Source organism: Lucilia sericata, unplaced genomic scaffold (genome assembly GCF_015586225.1).
Source record: "Lucilia sericata isolate MDLA Ls3-8-SP2 unplaced genomic scaffold, ASM1558622v1 Contig000233F_arrow, whole genome shotgun sequence".
NCBI classification, from domain to species: domain Eukaryota; kingdom Metazoa; phylum Arthropoda; class Insecta; order Diptera; family Calliphoridae; genus Lucilia; species Lucilia sericata.
Window position 1 is genome coordinate 279,801 of NW_023994260.1, and position 19,399 is coordinate 299,199.

The 19,399-nt window shown below is 34.5% G+C and overlaps 1 protein-coding gene across 7 annotated transcripts in view; it reads left to right on the forward strand.

The window, feature by feature from the left end:
• LOC119602439 overlaps positions 1-13,697 on the forward strand; it is a 39,122-nt gene extending 25,425 nt beyond the window's left edge. For 6 of the 7 annotated variants that reach the window (XM_037953961.1, XM_037953962.1, XM_037953964.1 and 3 more), the window contains 3 exons: positions 3,786-5,189; positions 7,109-7,435; positions 12,479-13,697. In XM_037953961.1, the coding sequence (XP_037809889.1) occupies positions 4,625-5,189; positions 7,109-7,435; positions 12,479-13,569 (1,983 nt within the window). In that variant the 5' untranslated portion in view covers positions 3,786-4,624 and the 3' untranslated portion in view covers positions 13,570-13,697. Of the gene's footprint in view, positions 1-3,771; positions 5,190-7,108; positions 7,436-12,478 lie in introns of those variants that run through there. The other variant, XM_037953967.1, reaches the window with a different exon arrangement.
• The last annotated feature ends 5,702 nt before the right edge of the window (positions 13,698-19,399 follow it).

A 19,399-nucleotide genomic window follows, 5' to 3' on the forward strand; every position in this document is an offset into this window, starting at 1 on the left:
ATCTATAGTTGAGTCTATAGACTGATCTGTAGTCGAGACTATAAACTGAATTATAGTCAAGATCTTTAGTCTAGACTATAGACTGATCTTTAGTCTAGACTATAGACTGATCTTTAGTCTAGACTATAGACTGATGTATAGTCAAGACTGTAGAGTGTTCAATTGTCATGACTGTAGACTGATTTATAGTCAAGACACAAAGAGGTTTTTTCCAAATACTCTGTTTGGGAACCGTTGCTTTAACTCAATTGTGTAAACTTTTCTGACTGACCATTATAAGTAACAATTCTAAGGACACTTAACATTCAAAACGTAATTGTTTTGCCATTTAAACTAAACTATTATTTACATTACACCTATTTGAGTAATTGTGACAGAGAAATTACTGCAGTATGATTATATTGTTTGTATATAAATAAAATATATTATAATAATTATATGTCTATAAATACAAGTCCAATAAGCAAAATCAAATGCAAATTATATTAAATAAATATTCAATATTTAACACTTCTCGTTCCATCAATATGTCGGTGAATATTTTAATAGTAAAACTGTCTGCTGCCTCATCTCTTCTCTAATCATCTTTAACAATCAATATTTTTTTTATATTTCTCACATCTTGTCTTAGTGAATGACCTTGTAAAAAAAAAAAACAAAAAATGTTATTTTTTAATCATATTTAAAAAAAAATTATCTTTCATGGTCATCAGTTCCAGTACAGTAAAGATTTGAATCTATTACGCGTTTTTTTTTTTTGTATTTTTTTATATTTTCCTTTAATACTTAAGTACTAGGTAGTTAGTATGTAGGTTTGTATTATATAGTTAGCTGCTCTAAACAATTAAATAAATTAGAAAATAAATATTTATTTTCTTTATTTTGCCATTATAGTTATTTGCACTTTATTTACTCACTTGTTTTGTGAGAATGCATTAAAAATTTAATTGTTTAACAATATAATTGTACAAATGGTGACAAATGCACTTAACTAATATTGTCGTGGGAAATTGTATACGGTATTGTAGACTTTAAAAGTAAGATCTATAATATTTATAAAACTTAAACCCATTAACTTAACCGGCTATGGAGTAAATAGTACCAACTTGGTCATAACTATATACCAGTCCATAGCCTTGGTTACAAATCGGTCTATAGCCTTGACTATAGATCATTCTATAACCTTGGCTATAGATCAGTCTATGGTCTTGACTGCAGATCAGTCTATAATCTGGATTATAGATTAGTCTATATTCTTGACTATAGATCAGTCAATAGTCTTGACTATAGTTCAGTATATAATCTAATAATAGTCTTGACAATAGATCAGTGTATAGTCTTCACTATAGATCAGTCAATAGTCTTGACCATAAATCAGTCTATAGTATTGACTATAGATCAGTCTATAATCTGGACTATAGATCAGTCTACAGTCTTCACTATAGATCAGTCTATAGTCTTGACTATAGATCAATCTGTAGTCTTGACTATAGATCAGTCAATAGTCTTGACCATAGATCAGTCAATAGTCTTGACCATAGATCAGCCTATAGTATTGACTATAGATCAGTCTATAGTCTGGACTATAGATCAGTCTATAGTCTTCACTATAGTTTAGTATATAGGCTTGATAATGGTTCAGTATATAGTCTTGACAATAGATCAGTCTATAGTCTTCACTATAGATCAGTCTATAGTATTGACTATAGAACAGTCTATGGTCTGGACTATAGATCAGTCTATAGTCTTCACTATAGATCAGCCTATAGTCTTGATTATAGATCAGTCTATAGTCTTGACTATAGAACAGTCTATAGAGATCAATCTATAGTCTTGAATATATAACAGTCTTTAATATTGACTATAGATCAGTCTATAGTCTTGACTATAGATCAGTCTATAGTCTGGAGTATAGATCAGTCTATAGTCTTGACTATAGATCAGTCTATAGTCTTGACTATAGATCAGTCTATAGTCTGGAGTATAGATCAGTCTATAGTCTGGACTATAGATCAGTCTATAGTCTGGACTATAGATCAGTCTATAGTCTGAACTATAGATTAGTCTATAGTCTGGACTATAGATCAGTCTATAGTCTGGACTATAGATCAGTCTATAGTCTGGATTATAGATCAGTCTATAGTCTGGATTATAGATCAGTCTATAGTCTGGATTATAGATCAGTCTATAGTCTGGATTATAGATCAGTCTATAGTCTGGACTATAGTTCAGTCTATAGTCTGGACTATAGTTCAGTCTATAATCTTGACAATAAATCTGTCTATAGTTTTTACTATGGATCAGTCTATAGAATTGACTACTAGTCTATACTATTGACTGTATATCTGTATATAGTTTTGACTATTGATCAGCCTATAGTTTGGACTACATATCAGTTTATAGTTTTGACTATAGATCAATCTATAGAAGGAAATTCTTCGAATTCTTCGTTCTATTCTTCTGTTGCCATTTTTGCCAAAGATCCTAATCATAGGCGCTGTGAAACGTAATTTTTAATTAAAAAATCGATTAAGTAGTAACTATTAAAAAATAAATATAATTTTTTAAAATCTTTATAATTTAAAAATTTTAATCAAATTTTTTTGCCAGAAATTAATTAAATATTTGTTTTGTTTAATTACTTTGCAAATTAATAGATTCTTGTCTAATTGATTAAGTATTTTTAAACAATTCATTGAAGCATCATACTAAAATAAACATTATGGTTAAAAAGTTGTTATTTTAAGAACTTTTAAAGTGTTTACTTTAAAGTTGTTTATATTACGAGGTTGAGGAGTAAATAATTTTTATTATTTAATTTTTCTTGTTGTGTTGAAAAAAAATCTCTAATGAAACAGAACTATTTCAAACAATTTTATATTAGATGTTATAAGATTATTAGAGGGATTGATGTTAATTTAGATCAGATTTTAGTGACAACGTCAAGACATTAATATTTGAAACCAGTAGCCTAGCCACATCTGTCACCTGGGTCTAAAGGGATTCAGTTTCCAGCTAAATTGGATTTGCCCTGTTGTTGAAAAGATGTTCAATATTGTGTGAACCTATGACACACGCATGGTGTCGTGTATTCCCGACACTAGGAACACTAGGGGTCCGCGGACACCCATTAGCGAACATTTGGTCTAGTCTGCAGAATATTTTATATTCTAGTCTGTAGTTTAGTTTATATTCTAGTCTATTGTCAATTCCTTAGTGAAGTCTATAGTTTAGCCCATATTCAGGTCTTTAGTCTAGTCTATAGTTTGATCTATAGTATAGTCTTTAGTCTAGTCTAAAGTTTACCAATACGAGTTTAAACGAATACACCATCTACACTATAGCGGTGGGAATCTTTACAGTCTTCCACCGCTATTTATTATCCAGATGTTCATGGATGTCGCTCTCATTCAGGCGATGATCTTTACTGACAACCCGCTTAGATGGTGCGACACCTCCCATGACATTCCAGTAGGAAATACTTTGGTAGCTGAATAATCTAAAACTATAATAGCAAAAGAAGTATGTCAGAGTAAAACAAAAGCCTATACCTATATAATTCAGTTTGAATTATACAGTTGCTATCTGGGCTTTAAGTTGGTAAAACTTGCTTAAAGAGTATCGCGAAAGTAGATGATCAGCCGAAAAGGCACCATATTGAGTTTGACCTTGTAGATTATATAATATTACACTAATTTAACAAAAAGTTTTTCACTAACCACAAGTTAGTGTATTTATACTTATCATTATACTAACTATAGTTTTCTATTCTCATCTCTTTTTAGGCTTTGAATCTCATTGCATAAATATTTAAAAAATAATTTACGTTAAAAGAATTAAATGGTCAAACAAGAATTCTATTCAAATAAATGATGACTAAACACGAAGCTATTGAGCATGCGCAACAACAGCTTACTTTACAATTTCTACACGCTCAGCAGTAAGCTCGAGCTGACAAATAAATGGATACTGGAAGAGATTTGTTGTTGTTTTGCGTTAACAAGAGAGCATTAGGAGAATAAGATTTATAAATTATATAAACTGGAGCTAAGAGACAACAACAAAAACAGCAGCAACGATTTAATAAAAATATAAAAATAAGAAAAGACACGAAGACGGCAACAAGTTGAACGAAGACAAGATTAAAAAAAAATAACAAAAAAAGACGACGACTTTACAACAACTAGTCATCAACATTTATTTATATTTTTAAAACATTCCTGTTTGTTTTTGTTTTGTTTTGGATATTGTTTTTTTTTGCATGTAATACATCAAAAAGAAGACAAATTTGTTTATTCCACTACCAACGAAAGACCAGACGACAGACCATTGAATTGAGACCAGCAAAGTAGTAGTAGTAACCAGAAACTGCAAAAAGACAGCTCAAGATAGCGGAAACAATAAAAACAACCACTCGAAAGCAAAAACGAAGAGAATAACTCTCATCTATCTCAAAACAAAAAACCTGTGTTAAGCCATAATTATTTCAACAAAAAAAAATTCAATATTGATAAAAAAAAACTAACCAAAACACCAACTTGAACGACAGCTTCAGTTGGCAAAATACTCTTCTAACAACATCATACATCAAACACTGTGGAGCACCGTAACGTTCGGCATCACCATGGCTAGCAATATGCATAATACACGATTATTAAGATTCTTAATTGTCTTAACCATTGTCGTCTTAACCATTTTCATCTATACCTCATATTCATCGACACAAACTTTAACGCCGCCACCAATGCGCAGTGCTGCTTCACTGGTGGCCCTTTATCCATCACAAATAAATCGCAGTAGCAACACAAATGAACTGGATTCAAGTGCAGCTAATAATTATGATTCAAATAGTAAAGTTCCAAATGCAAATACAATAGATGCCGCCCATAAATCATTTATATATCATGCTAATTTACCTCATCCCTCGTTGGGTGGTTCACATGGTAATGAAATGGTTTTCATAAAGAAATTAATTCACCATCGAGAACCAACAATAGATATTAATGCTATCGATGATGGAGGTGGTGGAAATGAGGCTGGTTTAGATGGTCAAGGTTCGGAGGGTAGAGCATTGGCAAACGCTGGTGTTGATGAGAATGCTGCCGATGAATTGGCCTTGGAGCGTTTTAATAACAACAACGATTTATTGCAGGAGGAGCAGTACGTCCAAGCGGTTGATAATACTTTGGGTGAGTGGGTGAGGGTGAGATAAATAAATAAATAGATAGATAAATAGATAGATAGATAGATAGATAGATAGATAGATAGATAGATAGATAGATAGATAGATAGATAGATAGATAGATAGATAGATAGATAGATAGATAGATAGATAGATAGATAGATAGATAGATAGATAGATAGATAGATAGATAGATAGATAGATAGATAGATAGATAGATAGATAGATAGATAGATAGATAGATAGATAGATAGATAGATAGATAGATAGATAGATAGATAGATAGATAGATAGATAGATAGATAGATAGATAGATAGTTAGATAGTTAGATAGATAGATAGATAGATAGATAGATAGATAGATAGATAGATAGATAGATAGATAGATAGATAGATAGATAGATAGATAGATAGATAGATAGATAGATAGATAGATAGATAGATAGATAGATAGATAGATAGATAGATAGATAGATAGATAGATAGATAGATAGATAGATAGATAGATAGATATAGATATAGATAGATAGATAGATAGATAGATAGATAGATAGATAGATGATAGATAGATAGCTCGCTCGCTCGCTCGCTCGCTCGCTCGCTCGCTCGCTCGCTCGCTCGCTCGCTCGCTCGCTCGCTCGCTCGCTCGCTCGCTCGCTCGCTCGTTCGCTCGTTCGCTCGTTCGCTCGCTCGCTCGCTCGCTCGCTCGCCTCGCTCGCTCGCTCGCTCGCTCGCTCGCTCGCTCGCTCGCTCGCTCGCTCGCTCGCTAGCTCAGCTCGCTCGCTCGCTCGCTCGCTCGCTCGCTCGCTCGCTCGCTCGCTCGCTCGCATCGCTCGCTCGCTCGCTCGCTAGCTCGCTCGCTCGATCGATAGTTTGAAAGGAGACTGTGTGCTACCTCCGACCTGAAGAAATATACCTCGGCCTAGTAACTTCCCGTTGCTGTTGTGCTATGCATTCTTAGTAAATACTTAGTTATTTACAGATATCGGTCGAAATTGATACCGAATATTGGACAAATTAATGTATTAGAAATTCTGTTTCTAAATGATTAAAGTTTTAAACATGACGTTTTTTTTTTCAATTTTTTCGAATTACCTCATACGTAGTCGAGTAAAATTTATCATCATTTTCCAGATAATTAGAAGAGATTTAGTATATTTCAATTTCGATATCGAAATGTGTTCGAAGCGAATGCTAATACGTTAAATAGGCTCCTAGTATTTGATCTAATTCGATAGCAAATTTTTTATCGAGATCTAGTTTATTATAATAATAGCAGTCTATCTGGAAACAACCAGAATTTCGTCAAAGAGAAGTTTCATCTGATGAATTAGATGATGGCGTTAAGATCAGATAAGCACTAGTCTAGTAAGCATTATCTAACTTAATAGTACCGGAATATCTTTACACATGATGTAGATATATGCGCCTGCTATGAGCTTTAATAAAGGATTCATTCGCTATGTAGGCGTGTTTCCAATTAGTTAATTCATGAGGTGTTTCCAACGTTTTTTAAATGAAAATAATATCTATGATACCTTGGTTTCGTGTGACAATAATAAAGACCATTTTAAACAAACCCAACGATTCGAGATCATAACAGGATCTCAAGCGCTACGAGGGCACGAGTATTAATGTTTCTAGATTTACGATATCAATGTTTACAGGATACACAAAATCATCTTAATGATGATGATATAGGAGAGAGAAAATTTTACAAATTCTAACCTAACTGGTTTGAACTAGATTTAATTGAATCTCAAAGAAATGTTATTGATCTTTCAAATACTAAACACACTTCATGCAACAACTTAATACAATTTAATAATCAAATTTCCATAGAAAACAAATTACATAAATAATACCCAAAAAAGCAAATATTATAATAAGCTTAATAAAAACTACTTTTTCAAAAAATCATTTCAGGAAATATCAACAATTCAGTAACATCCGCAGCAAGTGGTGTTGGTACCGGTGGCTTAGCGTCATCGGATACCAATCAACAATTAAAACAACAGCATCATGATCAACTGCCGCCGCAGCAACAAGATCAACAAATTACTGCTGATACAAATAACAGCAACAACAACAACAATAACAATCTAAATAAAATACCAGAATCTGATGTTTTAATACCCACATCAAACCTACAAAAATTCATAGAAAGTGCTGATAAGATATTAAAAAATATCACTATTGTTCAACAACAACAACCCCCTTCTTCGGTGGCACCCGCTGACAATGTTAATAAATGTAAGTACATTTACTTATTTCTAAATACATATTTATATTTCTTATAAGAACATACACTAAAACATACATACGTAAGTGATAGTAACTAGTACTTTCTTACTTATGTTTGTATAATTTAACTTGTTTTCTTTATTATTATATCATACAATGGTGTTCGTTTAAATAGCAGTAGTCAGCTAATTTAGTGCTGCAAGTGAAATTCAAATGTTTTTGATGATTAAAGGAAATTCATAGTTTTCAAGGCTGTCTTTGTTTTGAATATTAGATAAGATTTGTAGCACGTAGCATTTGTAAATAATGAAAGCAACAGATGCTTTAGTATTACCCTCATTCCTTTATATATGTATAGATATTATAGAATGCATTCTTTCAAAGATTTTCTTGGCTACACCATTCCAAGTATAAAGTACATTTCAAAAAGTCCAATGTGTTCAGTTATTCACCACGCATATCCTCCTTGTGCAATTTGTAAATGACCGGTATGATGTGAATGTTTCTTCCAAAGTCCGAAGCGCTGTAACATTTCCACTACCTTTTCACTCTCCAGACTTTATAACGTTTCACAAATAGCAATGAAAAGATGTCGGAGAGCTTTACGTTAACACCTGCCTTGAAGGCCTAATTTCACGGTGTTTTTTTTTTCATCCACAAGGTGAGGTTATCCGACGACTCACCACCGCCCCTTCTTGTATCTTACAAACCGGTGGGAATTTTGTTAGCACTTTGCTCAAGTACTCGAGCTATCTAAACTCTGACCATTGCTAGACCCGTTACTTAACTTCCGAGATGTAAGAGCATCACTTACGTTTACAACCACGCAGATGGGATGGGCTCTGTTGAGTCGGCAACAGTAACTAGAGACGTAATCGGTAGACCGAAACCCGTATCCATCAAATAAGCCAAGGACTAGATCTTACTCACAGAGAACACACTGTGGTAAATCTGGTATGAACAAAGTAAACCCTAAACAAGCCCAGACAAGGAAGAAAAATTCAATGGTATCATTTATATAAGATACCTACTTCCATCACCAATCAACCCAACACACTACTCATTCATTCGAAACACTCACTCTCGGAATACGGATGGAGTAAGGCCCCATGCCCCTACATCCATCCCGTAACATATATACACTTAAAACTAACTCATTTCCAACGTTTAGGCTCATAGTCACTCCTCTGTGGGGTATCTGTGATCTCGGCAACAGCACCGAAGACTTTACCGTGCATCAGTGTTTTAACCAACTTTCTCTTCCCACAAATTTGATTTTAAATAACCGAGACAACACAAAATCCGATACTCTGCTACCGGTTCCCGTGGTGCCAGATTATGTGGTTCTCTGGTTCGACCGCATGTCCAATCATTCCAAGGAAAAAAGCGATAATGCATTTGATGGTCACTAGTTTATAGTCCCAGCAAACTATAGGTACTGGTACTACCACTTTTCCCCGGTATTGCAATAACACCAATATGGGGGAAGATTCATCAAGGTAATAGGTTATATACCCCCGGGGGTAAACAGCAATGGAAAGTACAACTTCTGTACATTCCCACGACAATTGGATGTTCGCAACGTCAAGAGTCATACTCGGCCAATGATTAAAAACTCAGCGACAGCTGTACCAATTGAAGGTTTCTTCCCCAGGAATAAACTATCGGTCACAGTCGAACTATTACAACAAAAACAACTCCTATATATACAAAAAAAGGCTCAATTCCGACACTTGTGGTCTGACCTAACCTATCTGATGACACGGAAACCGGGCATTGTTTCGGAATATGTCTTGTGCCGTTGCTGTTTTGTGCACTTGATATCTGTGGTTGAAACTTAAATCGCGGGAAAAGAATATTGTTTTAAGATTAAAGTTTGGTATAGATTATGTTCGGAGTTTTCTCAGGAAACTTTACCCTGATTGAATTCTGAGCGATGTTTTGTCTTATATATAGAGATGCTCTTGCCGAATCAACATCCTCATGAGATTCTTTACTGCAAAAGGTCCAGCTACCGCAAACAAGGTTTCTTTATGTAGCCAAGAATACCTGAAAGGTTGATACAATCTGACATAAACAATTGATTACAGAGGATCCTACCACGCCTCTTTAGAAGTTCCTTCAAGCTCCCCTTTTCGCATTTCATGCTAGTTTTTTAAAGTGACCCTATGACTGTAGTCCATTATCGTGTCCTATGATTGTATACCATCAGGGAGGTATGGATTTACCTCTCTTAAAACTGTACAGATTCCCTACGCCAAATCGTAATGAGTCTAAACATTCTTAATAAAGTTAATCATTTTAATCGTTTCATATAAATAGAAGGAATAAAGGTATAAGAACTATTTTGTTCGTATCTATTTATGTGCTCCCAACTGTTTATATGATTCAATTTAACATAATGTTAAACATCTTCAAAAGTATGTTTACTTTATGGATATAAAAAAAGAACGAAATATTCCATTCATTCTATATGATTTTACGACAAGTAGGCTACAACAATTTTCTCCCATAATATTTGTTATTTTAATTAAATTTGTCCAGAAGTTGTTCTATTTTAAATATTTTCTTTAACGTATTATGCGGTTAAGTTTTAAATTTGTTTATATATTTAGTTAGCACAGTAGCCTAAGAAAAGATGTACATACATATGTATGTAAGTGCTGTTGATTTATCATAGTATTAGTAACATTATATTATTTTAGTAAAACATACTGTAGATTTCCAGCAATACGACCTAAATCTTAAATTAATTGCTAATGAGGCCTATAGAAAGAACATTTCTCGAATGACGTAGTTTCGTTTATTATTTAATTTCGCATTATAATTATTTTTTTAACCTAACTTATGAGACATCTGTTACTTTTTTTTTGCCTCGTTACTAAGATTTCGCTATTTACGCTATAACCAGTTCTTATCTTTCAAAATACAAATATTTGTTGGATAAAAAGTGTTGTTATATTCTGAATTTTACCGCAAGTTATAAATTTGTTTTATTTCACTTCCGTTTTGTTTTTGGTTCTTTTATGATCAACAATAAAACATTATTTGAGTTTCAAATATATGTTTAGTTTATTTACCATCGCCTTATAATTTCTTTTTGTTGTGGAGTCACCTAATGAGACTATAACTAGGGAGCGTTAAAAACTTTTTAAAGTTTTTTTTTAAATTATAGTAACGATAAGTAGGTATGATTTATATAGTCATTCACAAGTGCTTATTAGGGTGTTACTCTTTATATAGAGCCAAGCATAATTTTTGATTTTCTCAACTAAAATTTACTTCATCACTTGCTTGATGTTAATCAGATGGTATCCAGACTTAAGCACAATTAAGAGTTTAATTCATTCAGCACTTGAGATTCATGTTTCCCGCTATTTACAAATTTGTAATAAATAGGATTCCGAATTATTGTTTAGCCGATTTACTATCTTATTAGGACCTTGTAATACATCCGAGTGGAACTTAAGTCGTTAATATTAACTTTCAAGAAATGTCAGGTTCCTATGACCTAGAACCCTATGAGATAGAAGCTTTTAGTTCCCCCAAATACAGAGGATTCCAAAAGGGCCATGGATATTTGGCTTTGGTATCGATTTATCTGGTTGTTGGGGCTTTACATGCGATCTCATATGGTTCGAATTACCGCAAGTAATGATTTGATGCGAAAATTGATGTTTTTATTGCGTTCAAGCAGCAAATTTCCCAGCTTTACGATGAATCCTGCTGCTCGGAAACATTTTGAAATTGCGTAGCTCTGAATGATTTTGCAAGGTCTATTTGAGTTTGACGACAATCTTCATGAATTATTCAAAAATTATCAGTCTGGAACTCTATTGTCCATATTTCATAGTAGCGCTAGTTTTAACTAACTTTTGTGAAGTTGCGGTGAGTTTATATTTTAACTTTACGGTGTTTTGACAATTTTTCTCTAAACTTTATGAACGACTAGCTACCATTCCAAGAGTTTGGGATCCATTTCTTTGTTTGATTGAGACTAGTAGATTGCTAAATATTCGGAATAAGACTAGATCCATATATATCGTTAATTCTTAAAGCCCTATTAAAATCTGAGTAGCGATTAATGCTTCTGTTAAACCCTTGTTTTGGACTGGATACTGTTAGAAGGTAACATAGCTGTGGGAATAGCTTCAATAGTCTCCGCTTCAGTGATTCTTTCTTCAGGACATTCTGGTCTTGGGGACATTCTGGTACGTAGAACCATCTGTCGTAGGAATCATTCGGTCGGTCTCGGACTACAGTTCATTTACATTGTTCAAAGCTGTTAAACTCGCTATTTTGAGCACAGATTAATGAACATATTACTGGTACAATGGAATCAATGCTATTTATATTTACAACATTGATGACAGTCAGTGGTTGAAGTTGAGAAAACCTCTTCGGCAACTCTTAAGTATACTTTCACGAACCTTAATGGTATTCATTCGTGGCATCTGTAGCCATTCATGTTTTTGGAGACCGCCATTTGATGCAACGTATGCGGAGGGTGTGTGTTTAATTAGGACCCTTTAGCACTTGTTGCCATTAATGACATCGAAAGCGTACAAGGGTATAGACAATCAATGGAATGATGTTCTGGAGGAGAATCCTACATCAGATCTTAGTAATTGGAGTATCTTAACAAATGACATGCCGACAGAAACTGGCCCCCTTAATGCAACCGTTTGCCCTTCATACCGCATTATTTTGGACCATTTGTGTCACAAAGTCGTCTTACTAATGATTTTAAGTCAATTGCTGTCGTTTTCTAAGGGGGATTGTGTATAAAGCCAAATCGGACGGTCCGGTTTTCAATAGTCCTTGGGACAAAAAACACTTATTTTCCAAATTTCATCAAAATATTGAACAGACGTACGGACATATCTCAATATCTCAATAACCTCAGAAAGGCCAATATTTTGTGTGCGTTACAAACATCAACATAAACTAATAATACCCTTCCCACCATGGTGGTGTAGGCTATAAATATGTTCATATCCATAGCTGTATAACTGTTCTTTAATCGCTAAATTTCTTTTATTCTCCTTTTAGCTGCCGATAAAGATGAGATACCACAACCACCTTTGGTCGATGCGCCAAATGAGACCAAGCAATTAGTGGAAGATGAGGAAAACGATGAAGCTTTACCGCCCTCCGTTATAATGACCATAAAAGGAGCTGGCGGAGCAACAGTGGAAAAAACTAATGAACCCAAACAAGCACCAGCAGCAGCGTCATCAACATCAAATGTACCCAAAGTTACATCCACCACAAAAAAAGTACCAAAAGTTGCTGCCGCCGATCCCACACAAGGCATACCAACAAAACAAATTTACGAATCGGGTCATATGAATGAAGAAATCGATATTAATCAAATCTGTCCGAATAAAGGTGACAAATTGAAATTATTAATACTCATAACATCTGCCCAAACTCATGCCGAAGCAAGATTGGGCATAAGACAGACCTGGGGTCATTACGGTACACGACGAGATGTATCCACCGCTTTTATACTAGGACGCACTACAAACGCCACCGTTAGTGAGGCATTGACTCAGGAAAATATGATTTATGGCGATTTAATAAGAGGCCATTTTATTGATTCCTATAATAATTTGACTTTAAAAACTTTATCCTCCCTGGAGTGGGTAGATCAAAATTGTCCCAAGGTCAAGTATATACTGAAAACGGACGATGATATGTTTATAAATGTACCAAAACTTTTACAATTTCTCGATGCTCATGCTAAAGATAAGCGTGTAATTTATGGTAGATTAGCGAAAAAATGGAAACCGATACGCAATAAAAAATCAAAATATTACATATCGACGGGACAATTTGGTGCTACCGTTTTTCCACCCTTTACCACGGGTCCAGCATATGTCATGACCGGTGACATAGTACACGAACTGTATGAGAGTTCCCTAGAGCAGCTCTACTTAAAACTAGAGGATGTCTTTACCACTGGCATAGTGGCCCAGAAATTGGGTGTCAAAAGAGTACATGACAATATGTTCTTAAATCGACGTATTGCTTTCAATCCCTGTAATATACGCAAAGCAATCTCAGTCCATATGATTAAACCCAATGAACAGTTTGATTTGTGGAAAAAACTACTGGATCAGACCACAAAATGTAAATAGTATTTTAGTTTAAGAATATTTTAAATAACTTACACACATACACACTTTATATATAGAAAAAAAAAAACATAGAAACGATTATATATATTTGTAAGTATTGAAAGAATTGAAATGAATATAAAAAAAAACACTCACTTTATAGAAATTAAGTCAAAAAGAGATTTGAAAACAGAACATAATAAAAGTTTAACTTTAGTTAATTTTTAAAACTCATAATTGTGTATATTTTTTAAGCCATTTAATGTATAATTAGTAACAACTAAAACTATAAACTAAACTATTAATGTAATTCAAATTATTATATTTAGCAAAACATTAAAAAAAAACAAACTGAAATGTTATGATATTTTATATGTATTTTTTTTTAAAAATAAGTCTTACAACTATTATTCTTAAAAATTTATTTAAACTTTTGTAGTTTTTAGTTGAAATTTTTCTTTTTTTTTATATAGAAAATAATGAAAGAAAAAGAAATATTGATATTTAAATGCAATAATTTTATTTATTAAAATTAAAAACACAATCTTAAAAAGACATTTTTGGAAAATATTTTTTATTTAAGTTTTTTTTTTTGTAGAACATGTTTTATTAAAATTTTTAAAAGAATTTTTTTGAATTTTGTTTTACATGTTTTCATAATGGAGAGTTAAAATGGAAATAAAAACAAGAGATTTAATATCAAAAGTGTTGAAATTGATCAGTAATTTCCTATCCAAGGTTCTTGAAGCGTTTCTTTTAGTCCCGCAAGAGCAAATGCCCACCCCAGGCTTTCCGCGGAGGATCCAGTTTCCTCAGACAAGGCTTTGACGTCCGGACAAAAGACGGTATAACGTTTCGAACATCTTGTTATGATGTAAATGATTAGCAACAAGCAAGTTTGGGGACTACTACACAACTAACACAAGATAGCAGCCCTTGGCCGAATAATTTGGGCCATTGCGGTACGTAGAACTAGCTGTCGGGGAATGTCCAACGTCCACCATCAGCAGCTGTTCGCTTTATACCTGCGGGTCAAATATCCGTAGTGCGACCGCACTTCCCAGCAAAGGCAGCCAGGCTAGCAGATAAAAGAGATGACATCCGAAATACCAACCCAGGTGATCCAAAACTCGCCCAGATGAACTTGAAATCAGCAGGTTAGTAAATGAGTATAAACGGAAGAGATGGCTGGATCACTTGAAGAACTACAACTTGAGTTCGGGTGTTGTTGTTGTTGTAACAGTTCGACTGTGACCGATAGTTCTTTCCTGGGGAAAAACTTTCGGTTGATACAGCTGTCGCTGGATTGACAATCTTTGGCCGAGTATGAATCGGTTCGTTCCGGAGCGAAGATCCAATTGTCGTGGGAACGACAATAAGTTATGGCTTACGGTTCGAACTCTCTCCAACCCAACGAAGAAGGATGACAGGATCGCTACTAAGTTTGCAGACATCTCCTTTTCCGTCCATGAAGGGTGCGTGGATGTGATTTCATATGCGGACGACTGTACAATCATGGCTACGGGCCACAACATTGATGAATTATGCGTTCTGGTAAATGTATATCTCAACGAAATACATCAGTTCTTCAATGCGCGAAGCCTGCAACTATTACCAGCAAGATCGTCAGCAACACTTTTAACCACCTGGACGAAGAAACTTAACCCTTGGCATCGTGATCGATGGAATCCAAATTCCGATCGTTCACCACGCACAAATCTTGATAGCCTCTTTACTTGCTCATCTCATGCCACTGCAATCACGCACAAATTGCAAAGTGGAAACAAAGTCCTCAAAGCGCTAGCCGGCAGCACTTGGGGTATGGTTAAAGAAACCTTGTTAGCTACATATAAAACGATTGGCCGGTCAGTGGTTAATTATGCTGTTCCAGTGTGGTCACCTTCTCTCAGTGATACCCAATGGAGAAACATTCAAAGCTGCCAAAATGCTGCCCTAAGGACTGTCGCGGGCAGCATGAAAATTACTTCGGAACATCATCTGCACAAGGAAGCGAAGGTCCTCGTACTCAAGGAACACAATGCCAGTTCCTCCTGAGATGTCAGGAAGGATCTTCGTATATACGAGCAGAACATACGCAGATCAGCTCTAGTATACAGCAGCTTTGAACGACATTCAAAGAGACGCCATCAATTCTGTGGTCGCAGAATACCGCATGAATATCGTACTTGGAGGTCGCCCACCGCCCAAAGCAGACACAGAAGAAAACCCGCCACTGAAAACAAGAGTAATTCTGCCACAACTAATATCGGGATGGAGGAACAGGCTTAATGCCTACTGGTCACGCATAGACCGTGCCGTCTCCAACGAATGTCCGGCATGTGGTCAAGGTCCTCATGACACCCACCATATATTCAACTGCTCAGCCAACCCAACTTTACTTTGTCTAATGGATTTATGGACACATCCAGAGGAAGTCTGCACAGTGTATGTTGAATAAAGCTGAAAGATCCAGCAACATACGATTGTTGATCAAGGCCTGGATATTGATGTAGAACCCCCCTACAATATTATTGTATAATTTTAGCTGTTAAAACAACAACATTAGATCAATTCCCAGATGAAATTGAACGATTATGGGCAAGTTTATTAATGCTTGAAAAACTACTGTAGTTCAGGTTCCGTAGTTGATCAGACCAGAACTCTCGATTGATATTTCTATGGATTCATCGACTATTTGTTCATGATAGCAAGGGAAAACTCTTTAAGGGATTCAATACCGAAAGTATTGAAATTAACTGAAATTGAAGAGTAGCTCGCAACAAATATGAATATAAAGAATACCCTCTCTCTCTAGCCAAATGACTAACACTACGAAGACTACACTACATAGATTCGTTTCAGTGTTACTGCATTCGTTAACTGAAGTATTAACATTTACCATTCGCGGAATTGCCAGTCTGCGCTGTGTATGTTGGATGAAGCTGAAAGATCCAGCAACATACGATTGTTGATCGATCGCTTGTTTCGAACTATGCAAACGTTTATGGGTAAGTTCATTTATCCTAGAGAAACTCCACGGTAGTTCAGGTCGCGTAGTGGATCAGAGCAGAACTTCTGGTTAGCTAACGCAGTTATCATTATGCAAGGTAGAGATGATGTATTCGTCGACTTGTTTCACCAGTAACGCAACTCTCTGGTGATTAGATACCGAAAGTATAAAAATATACCATTCGCGAAATTGCCAGTCCGTTCAATATACGATCGTTTGATTCTTCAAAGTCTGCTTTCAAAGTCGTTGACTCGGTGTAAGAAAAAAAGTTATGGGTAAATGGATTTGTCCTAAACATTCTAAGAAGCAGTACCATTCTGCTTTCTTTTTATTAATCTATCGTTTAGAAACGATAAAGTTATTGTGTCAATCTAGGCACGCGTTTATGGGTAAGTGGACTTATCCCAGAGAAACTACTTGGTGGTTCATGTTGCGTGGGTGTCTGATCAAAACTTGCTATTGTTACGCTAGATATTTCAGTACCGTGAAAGAGGGCATGGATTTGACGATTCGTTCCGCTAGTAACGCTCCTCTCTGGTATTCACCTAGGTTAGAGTACCAGAGCTGATGATGCATGTTAAGGTCCCAAACAGAATTAGGATGGTAAGATATTATACGGTTGTTATTGTAATAGCTTAAACTATACAATAACGTAATCAGTTTTGCATCGTTCTTCGATCCTGTACAAAGTGAAGTAGGATTGGCAGAGCATTTGCGAAGGTGGTATTGATGAGGTCACCGTGCATGAAGCTTTTTACGATATTACCGTATACTATGTCTGATCCAATGGATCCTGTTTTTTCGTATACACTCAAAGGTCCTTCCTCAAATGCTTTGGGAGTTTATCCAATTGTGTGTTCGGTTGGTTTCAGGACGAAGTTTATTAGTTTTGATCTAATTACACCTAGGAAGGATTCTACTAATTACATAACATCGCCTCGCAACTAATACGAAAATAAAGAATCTTCCCTCTCTCTCTCTCTCATCTAATGACTAACACTATGGAGTTCTTCTCATCCTGGAAGCTGGAATTAATATATAAAAAGTTAAAAATATTCACTTTCGCATTTCGTTCCTTTCCAATCTGGTTAAGCCTTCAGTCGTTCGAATCTTTACATGGAATCTCAAATGAAGTAGAAAACGAATTCATAATGTACATTTAGCTTAAACCAGGGCCCAAATTATTGCATACGATATCGATCGAAATCTCCATCTATTGAGATTTCTATCGATATCGTATGCCGTAATTTGGGCCCAGGTGAATTTTATAACTATCTTAATTTAATTTTCTATGGAATTCCGATCGTTATCAAATTCCTAAATGTTTTGAAAAGTGTTAGAGATTCACGCTCCAATCGGCAAGATTTCCTACACAAAAGATCTTGATCGATTGGTGAAACCTTTGTCAGGCGTAGCTGATGTTGAGTTTCCTTTTAATAACAGTTTAACAAACTTGTTTCCTCTGAAAATTTAGGATATACTGCTTGTTCCATTTCTGCTTTTCCTCAATTACCGCCAGGACCGGACAGACCATGATGGATAAAGTGAATAACAATCTCTTCTCCGTTGTGAGAACTTCTACAGCAGTCGTAGTGTGAGAGTTTAACACGAATGGCCGTGACTGTAATACCAATATCTTTTCTTGGTCTTGTCAGGGAATTCGCAATAAAACTTCCAGTTACATGTTCATCATTTTATATTCAAAAGAGTACCAGTTTCGGAATGTTTATCCCTTAAATTCGAGTTCAATTGAGCTATTGGTATGCCTATAACAAGTTTACTCCAAGACAACAATGGTCTTGTCGGGGAATCCTCTATAAAACGTCCAGATATCTGTTGATGATCTATTATCCAAAAGAGTCCCAGTGGGAATATCTGTGGTACCATCTATAAGGTGGGTCGTATAATAGAGTTGTAACAAATACGTTGTTATCAAAAGTTTTAGCCTTAATATGGCAAAGATGTCGACAATTGTCATTAACCGAGTAGTTAAAATGACACACACTAATAAAACATGCAAATCATGTTCATCCTACTGCTGACGATCTACTGATATAAAGAGAATTTCTTGTATTTCATAGTTTTGACTCCATTTTTAGAAAAATACTCTTAAGAATCTCTAAAGCAAAGTAATTTTGAATATTAATTAAAATTTTCAAATAATTTAACAAAGTTTTTTATCAATAATTTTTTTAGTCAAAATTTTTTCAGAACTAAATTAAATTTTCTTTGAATTAAGCTCAAATTTATTGCAAATTTGTTGATCCGAGATTGTTATAGTAATAAATCTTAAAATTTATATGAAATAAATAAAGCAAAATTGAAAAATTTCAAACTGTGTTCCAGATTCATTCATATGTATGTTTTTTTATAGAAAATTTTGATATTTTAAATAAAACTGACTAGTGAATTTTTGTTTTAAGCTTATTTTAAAAATTTTCTGTTTTATTACAACTTTAAGTATAAGTTAAAAATAAAACTTTTTTTGCATTAAAAATGCCATTTTAAGAAAAAAAAAAAAAACAATTGTTAAAACTTAAGTCTAAAGAAAACATTGAAAAAATAAAATAAAAAATAATAATGTGTGAATTTAATAAATAATTAATAAAATCTATTTATATATACTATACAGAGAAACAAAATACTTAATAAATATGTATTAAAAAAATATTAAATTAGAGTTTAAATATTAAAAATGCTAGAGTCGAGTGTTGGTAACTTTAAAACGATTCGTCACTAAAACTTACATATACATACATACGTAACTACGATCGTAATTCAGAATGTGTGCATCGTTAAGCATTGAAACGAAATGAAAGTGCTTCTTCTTTTTCTTACGAT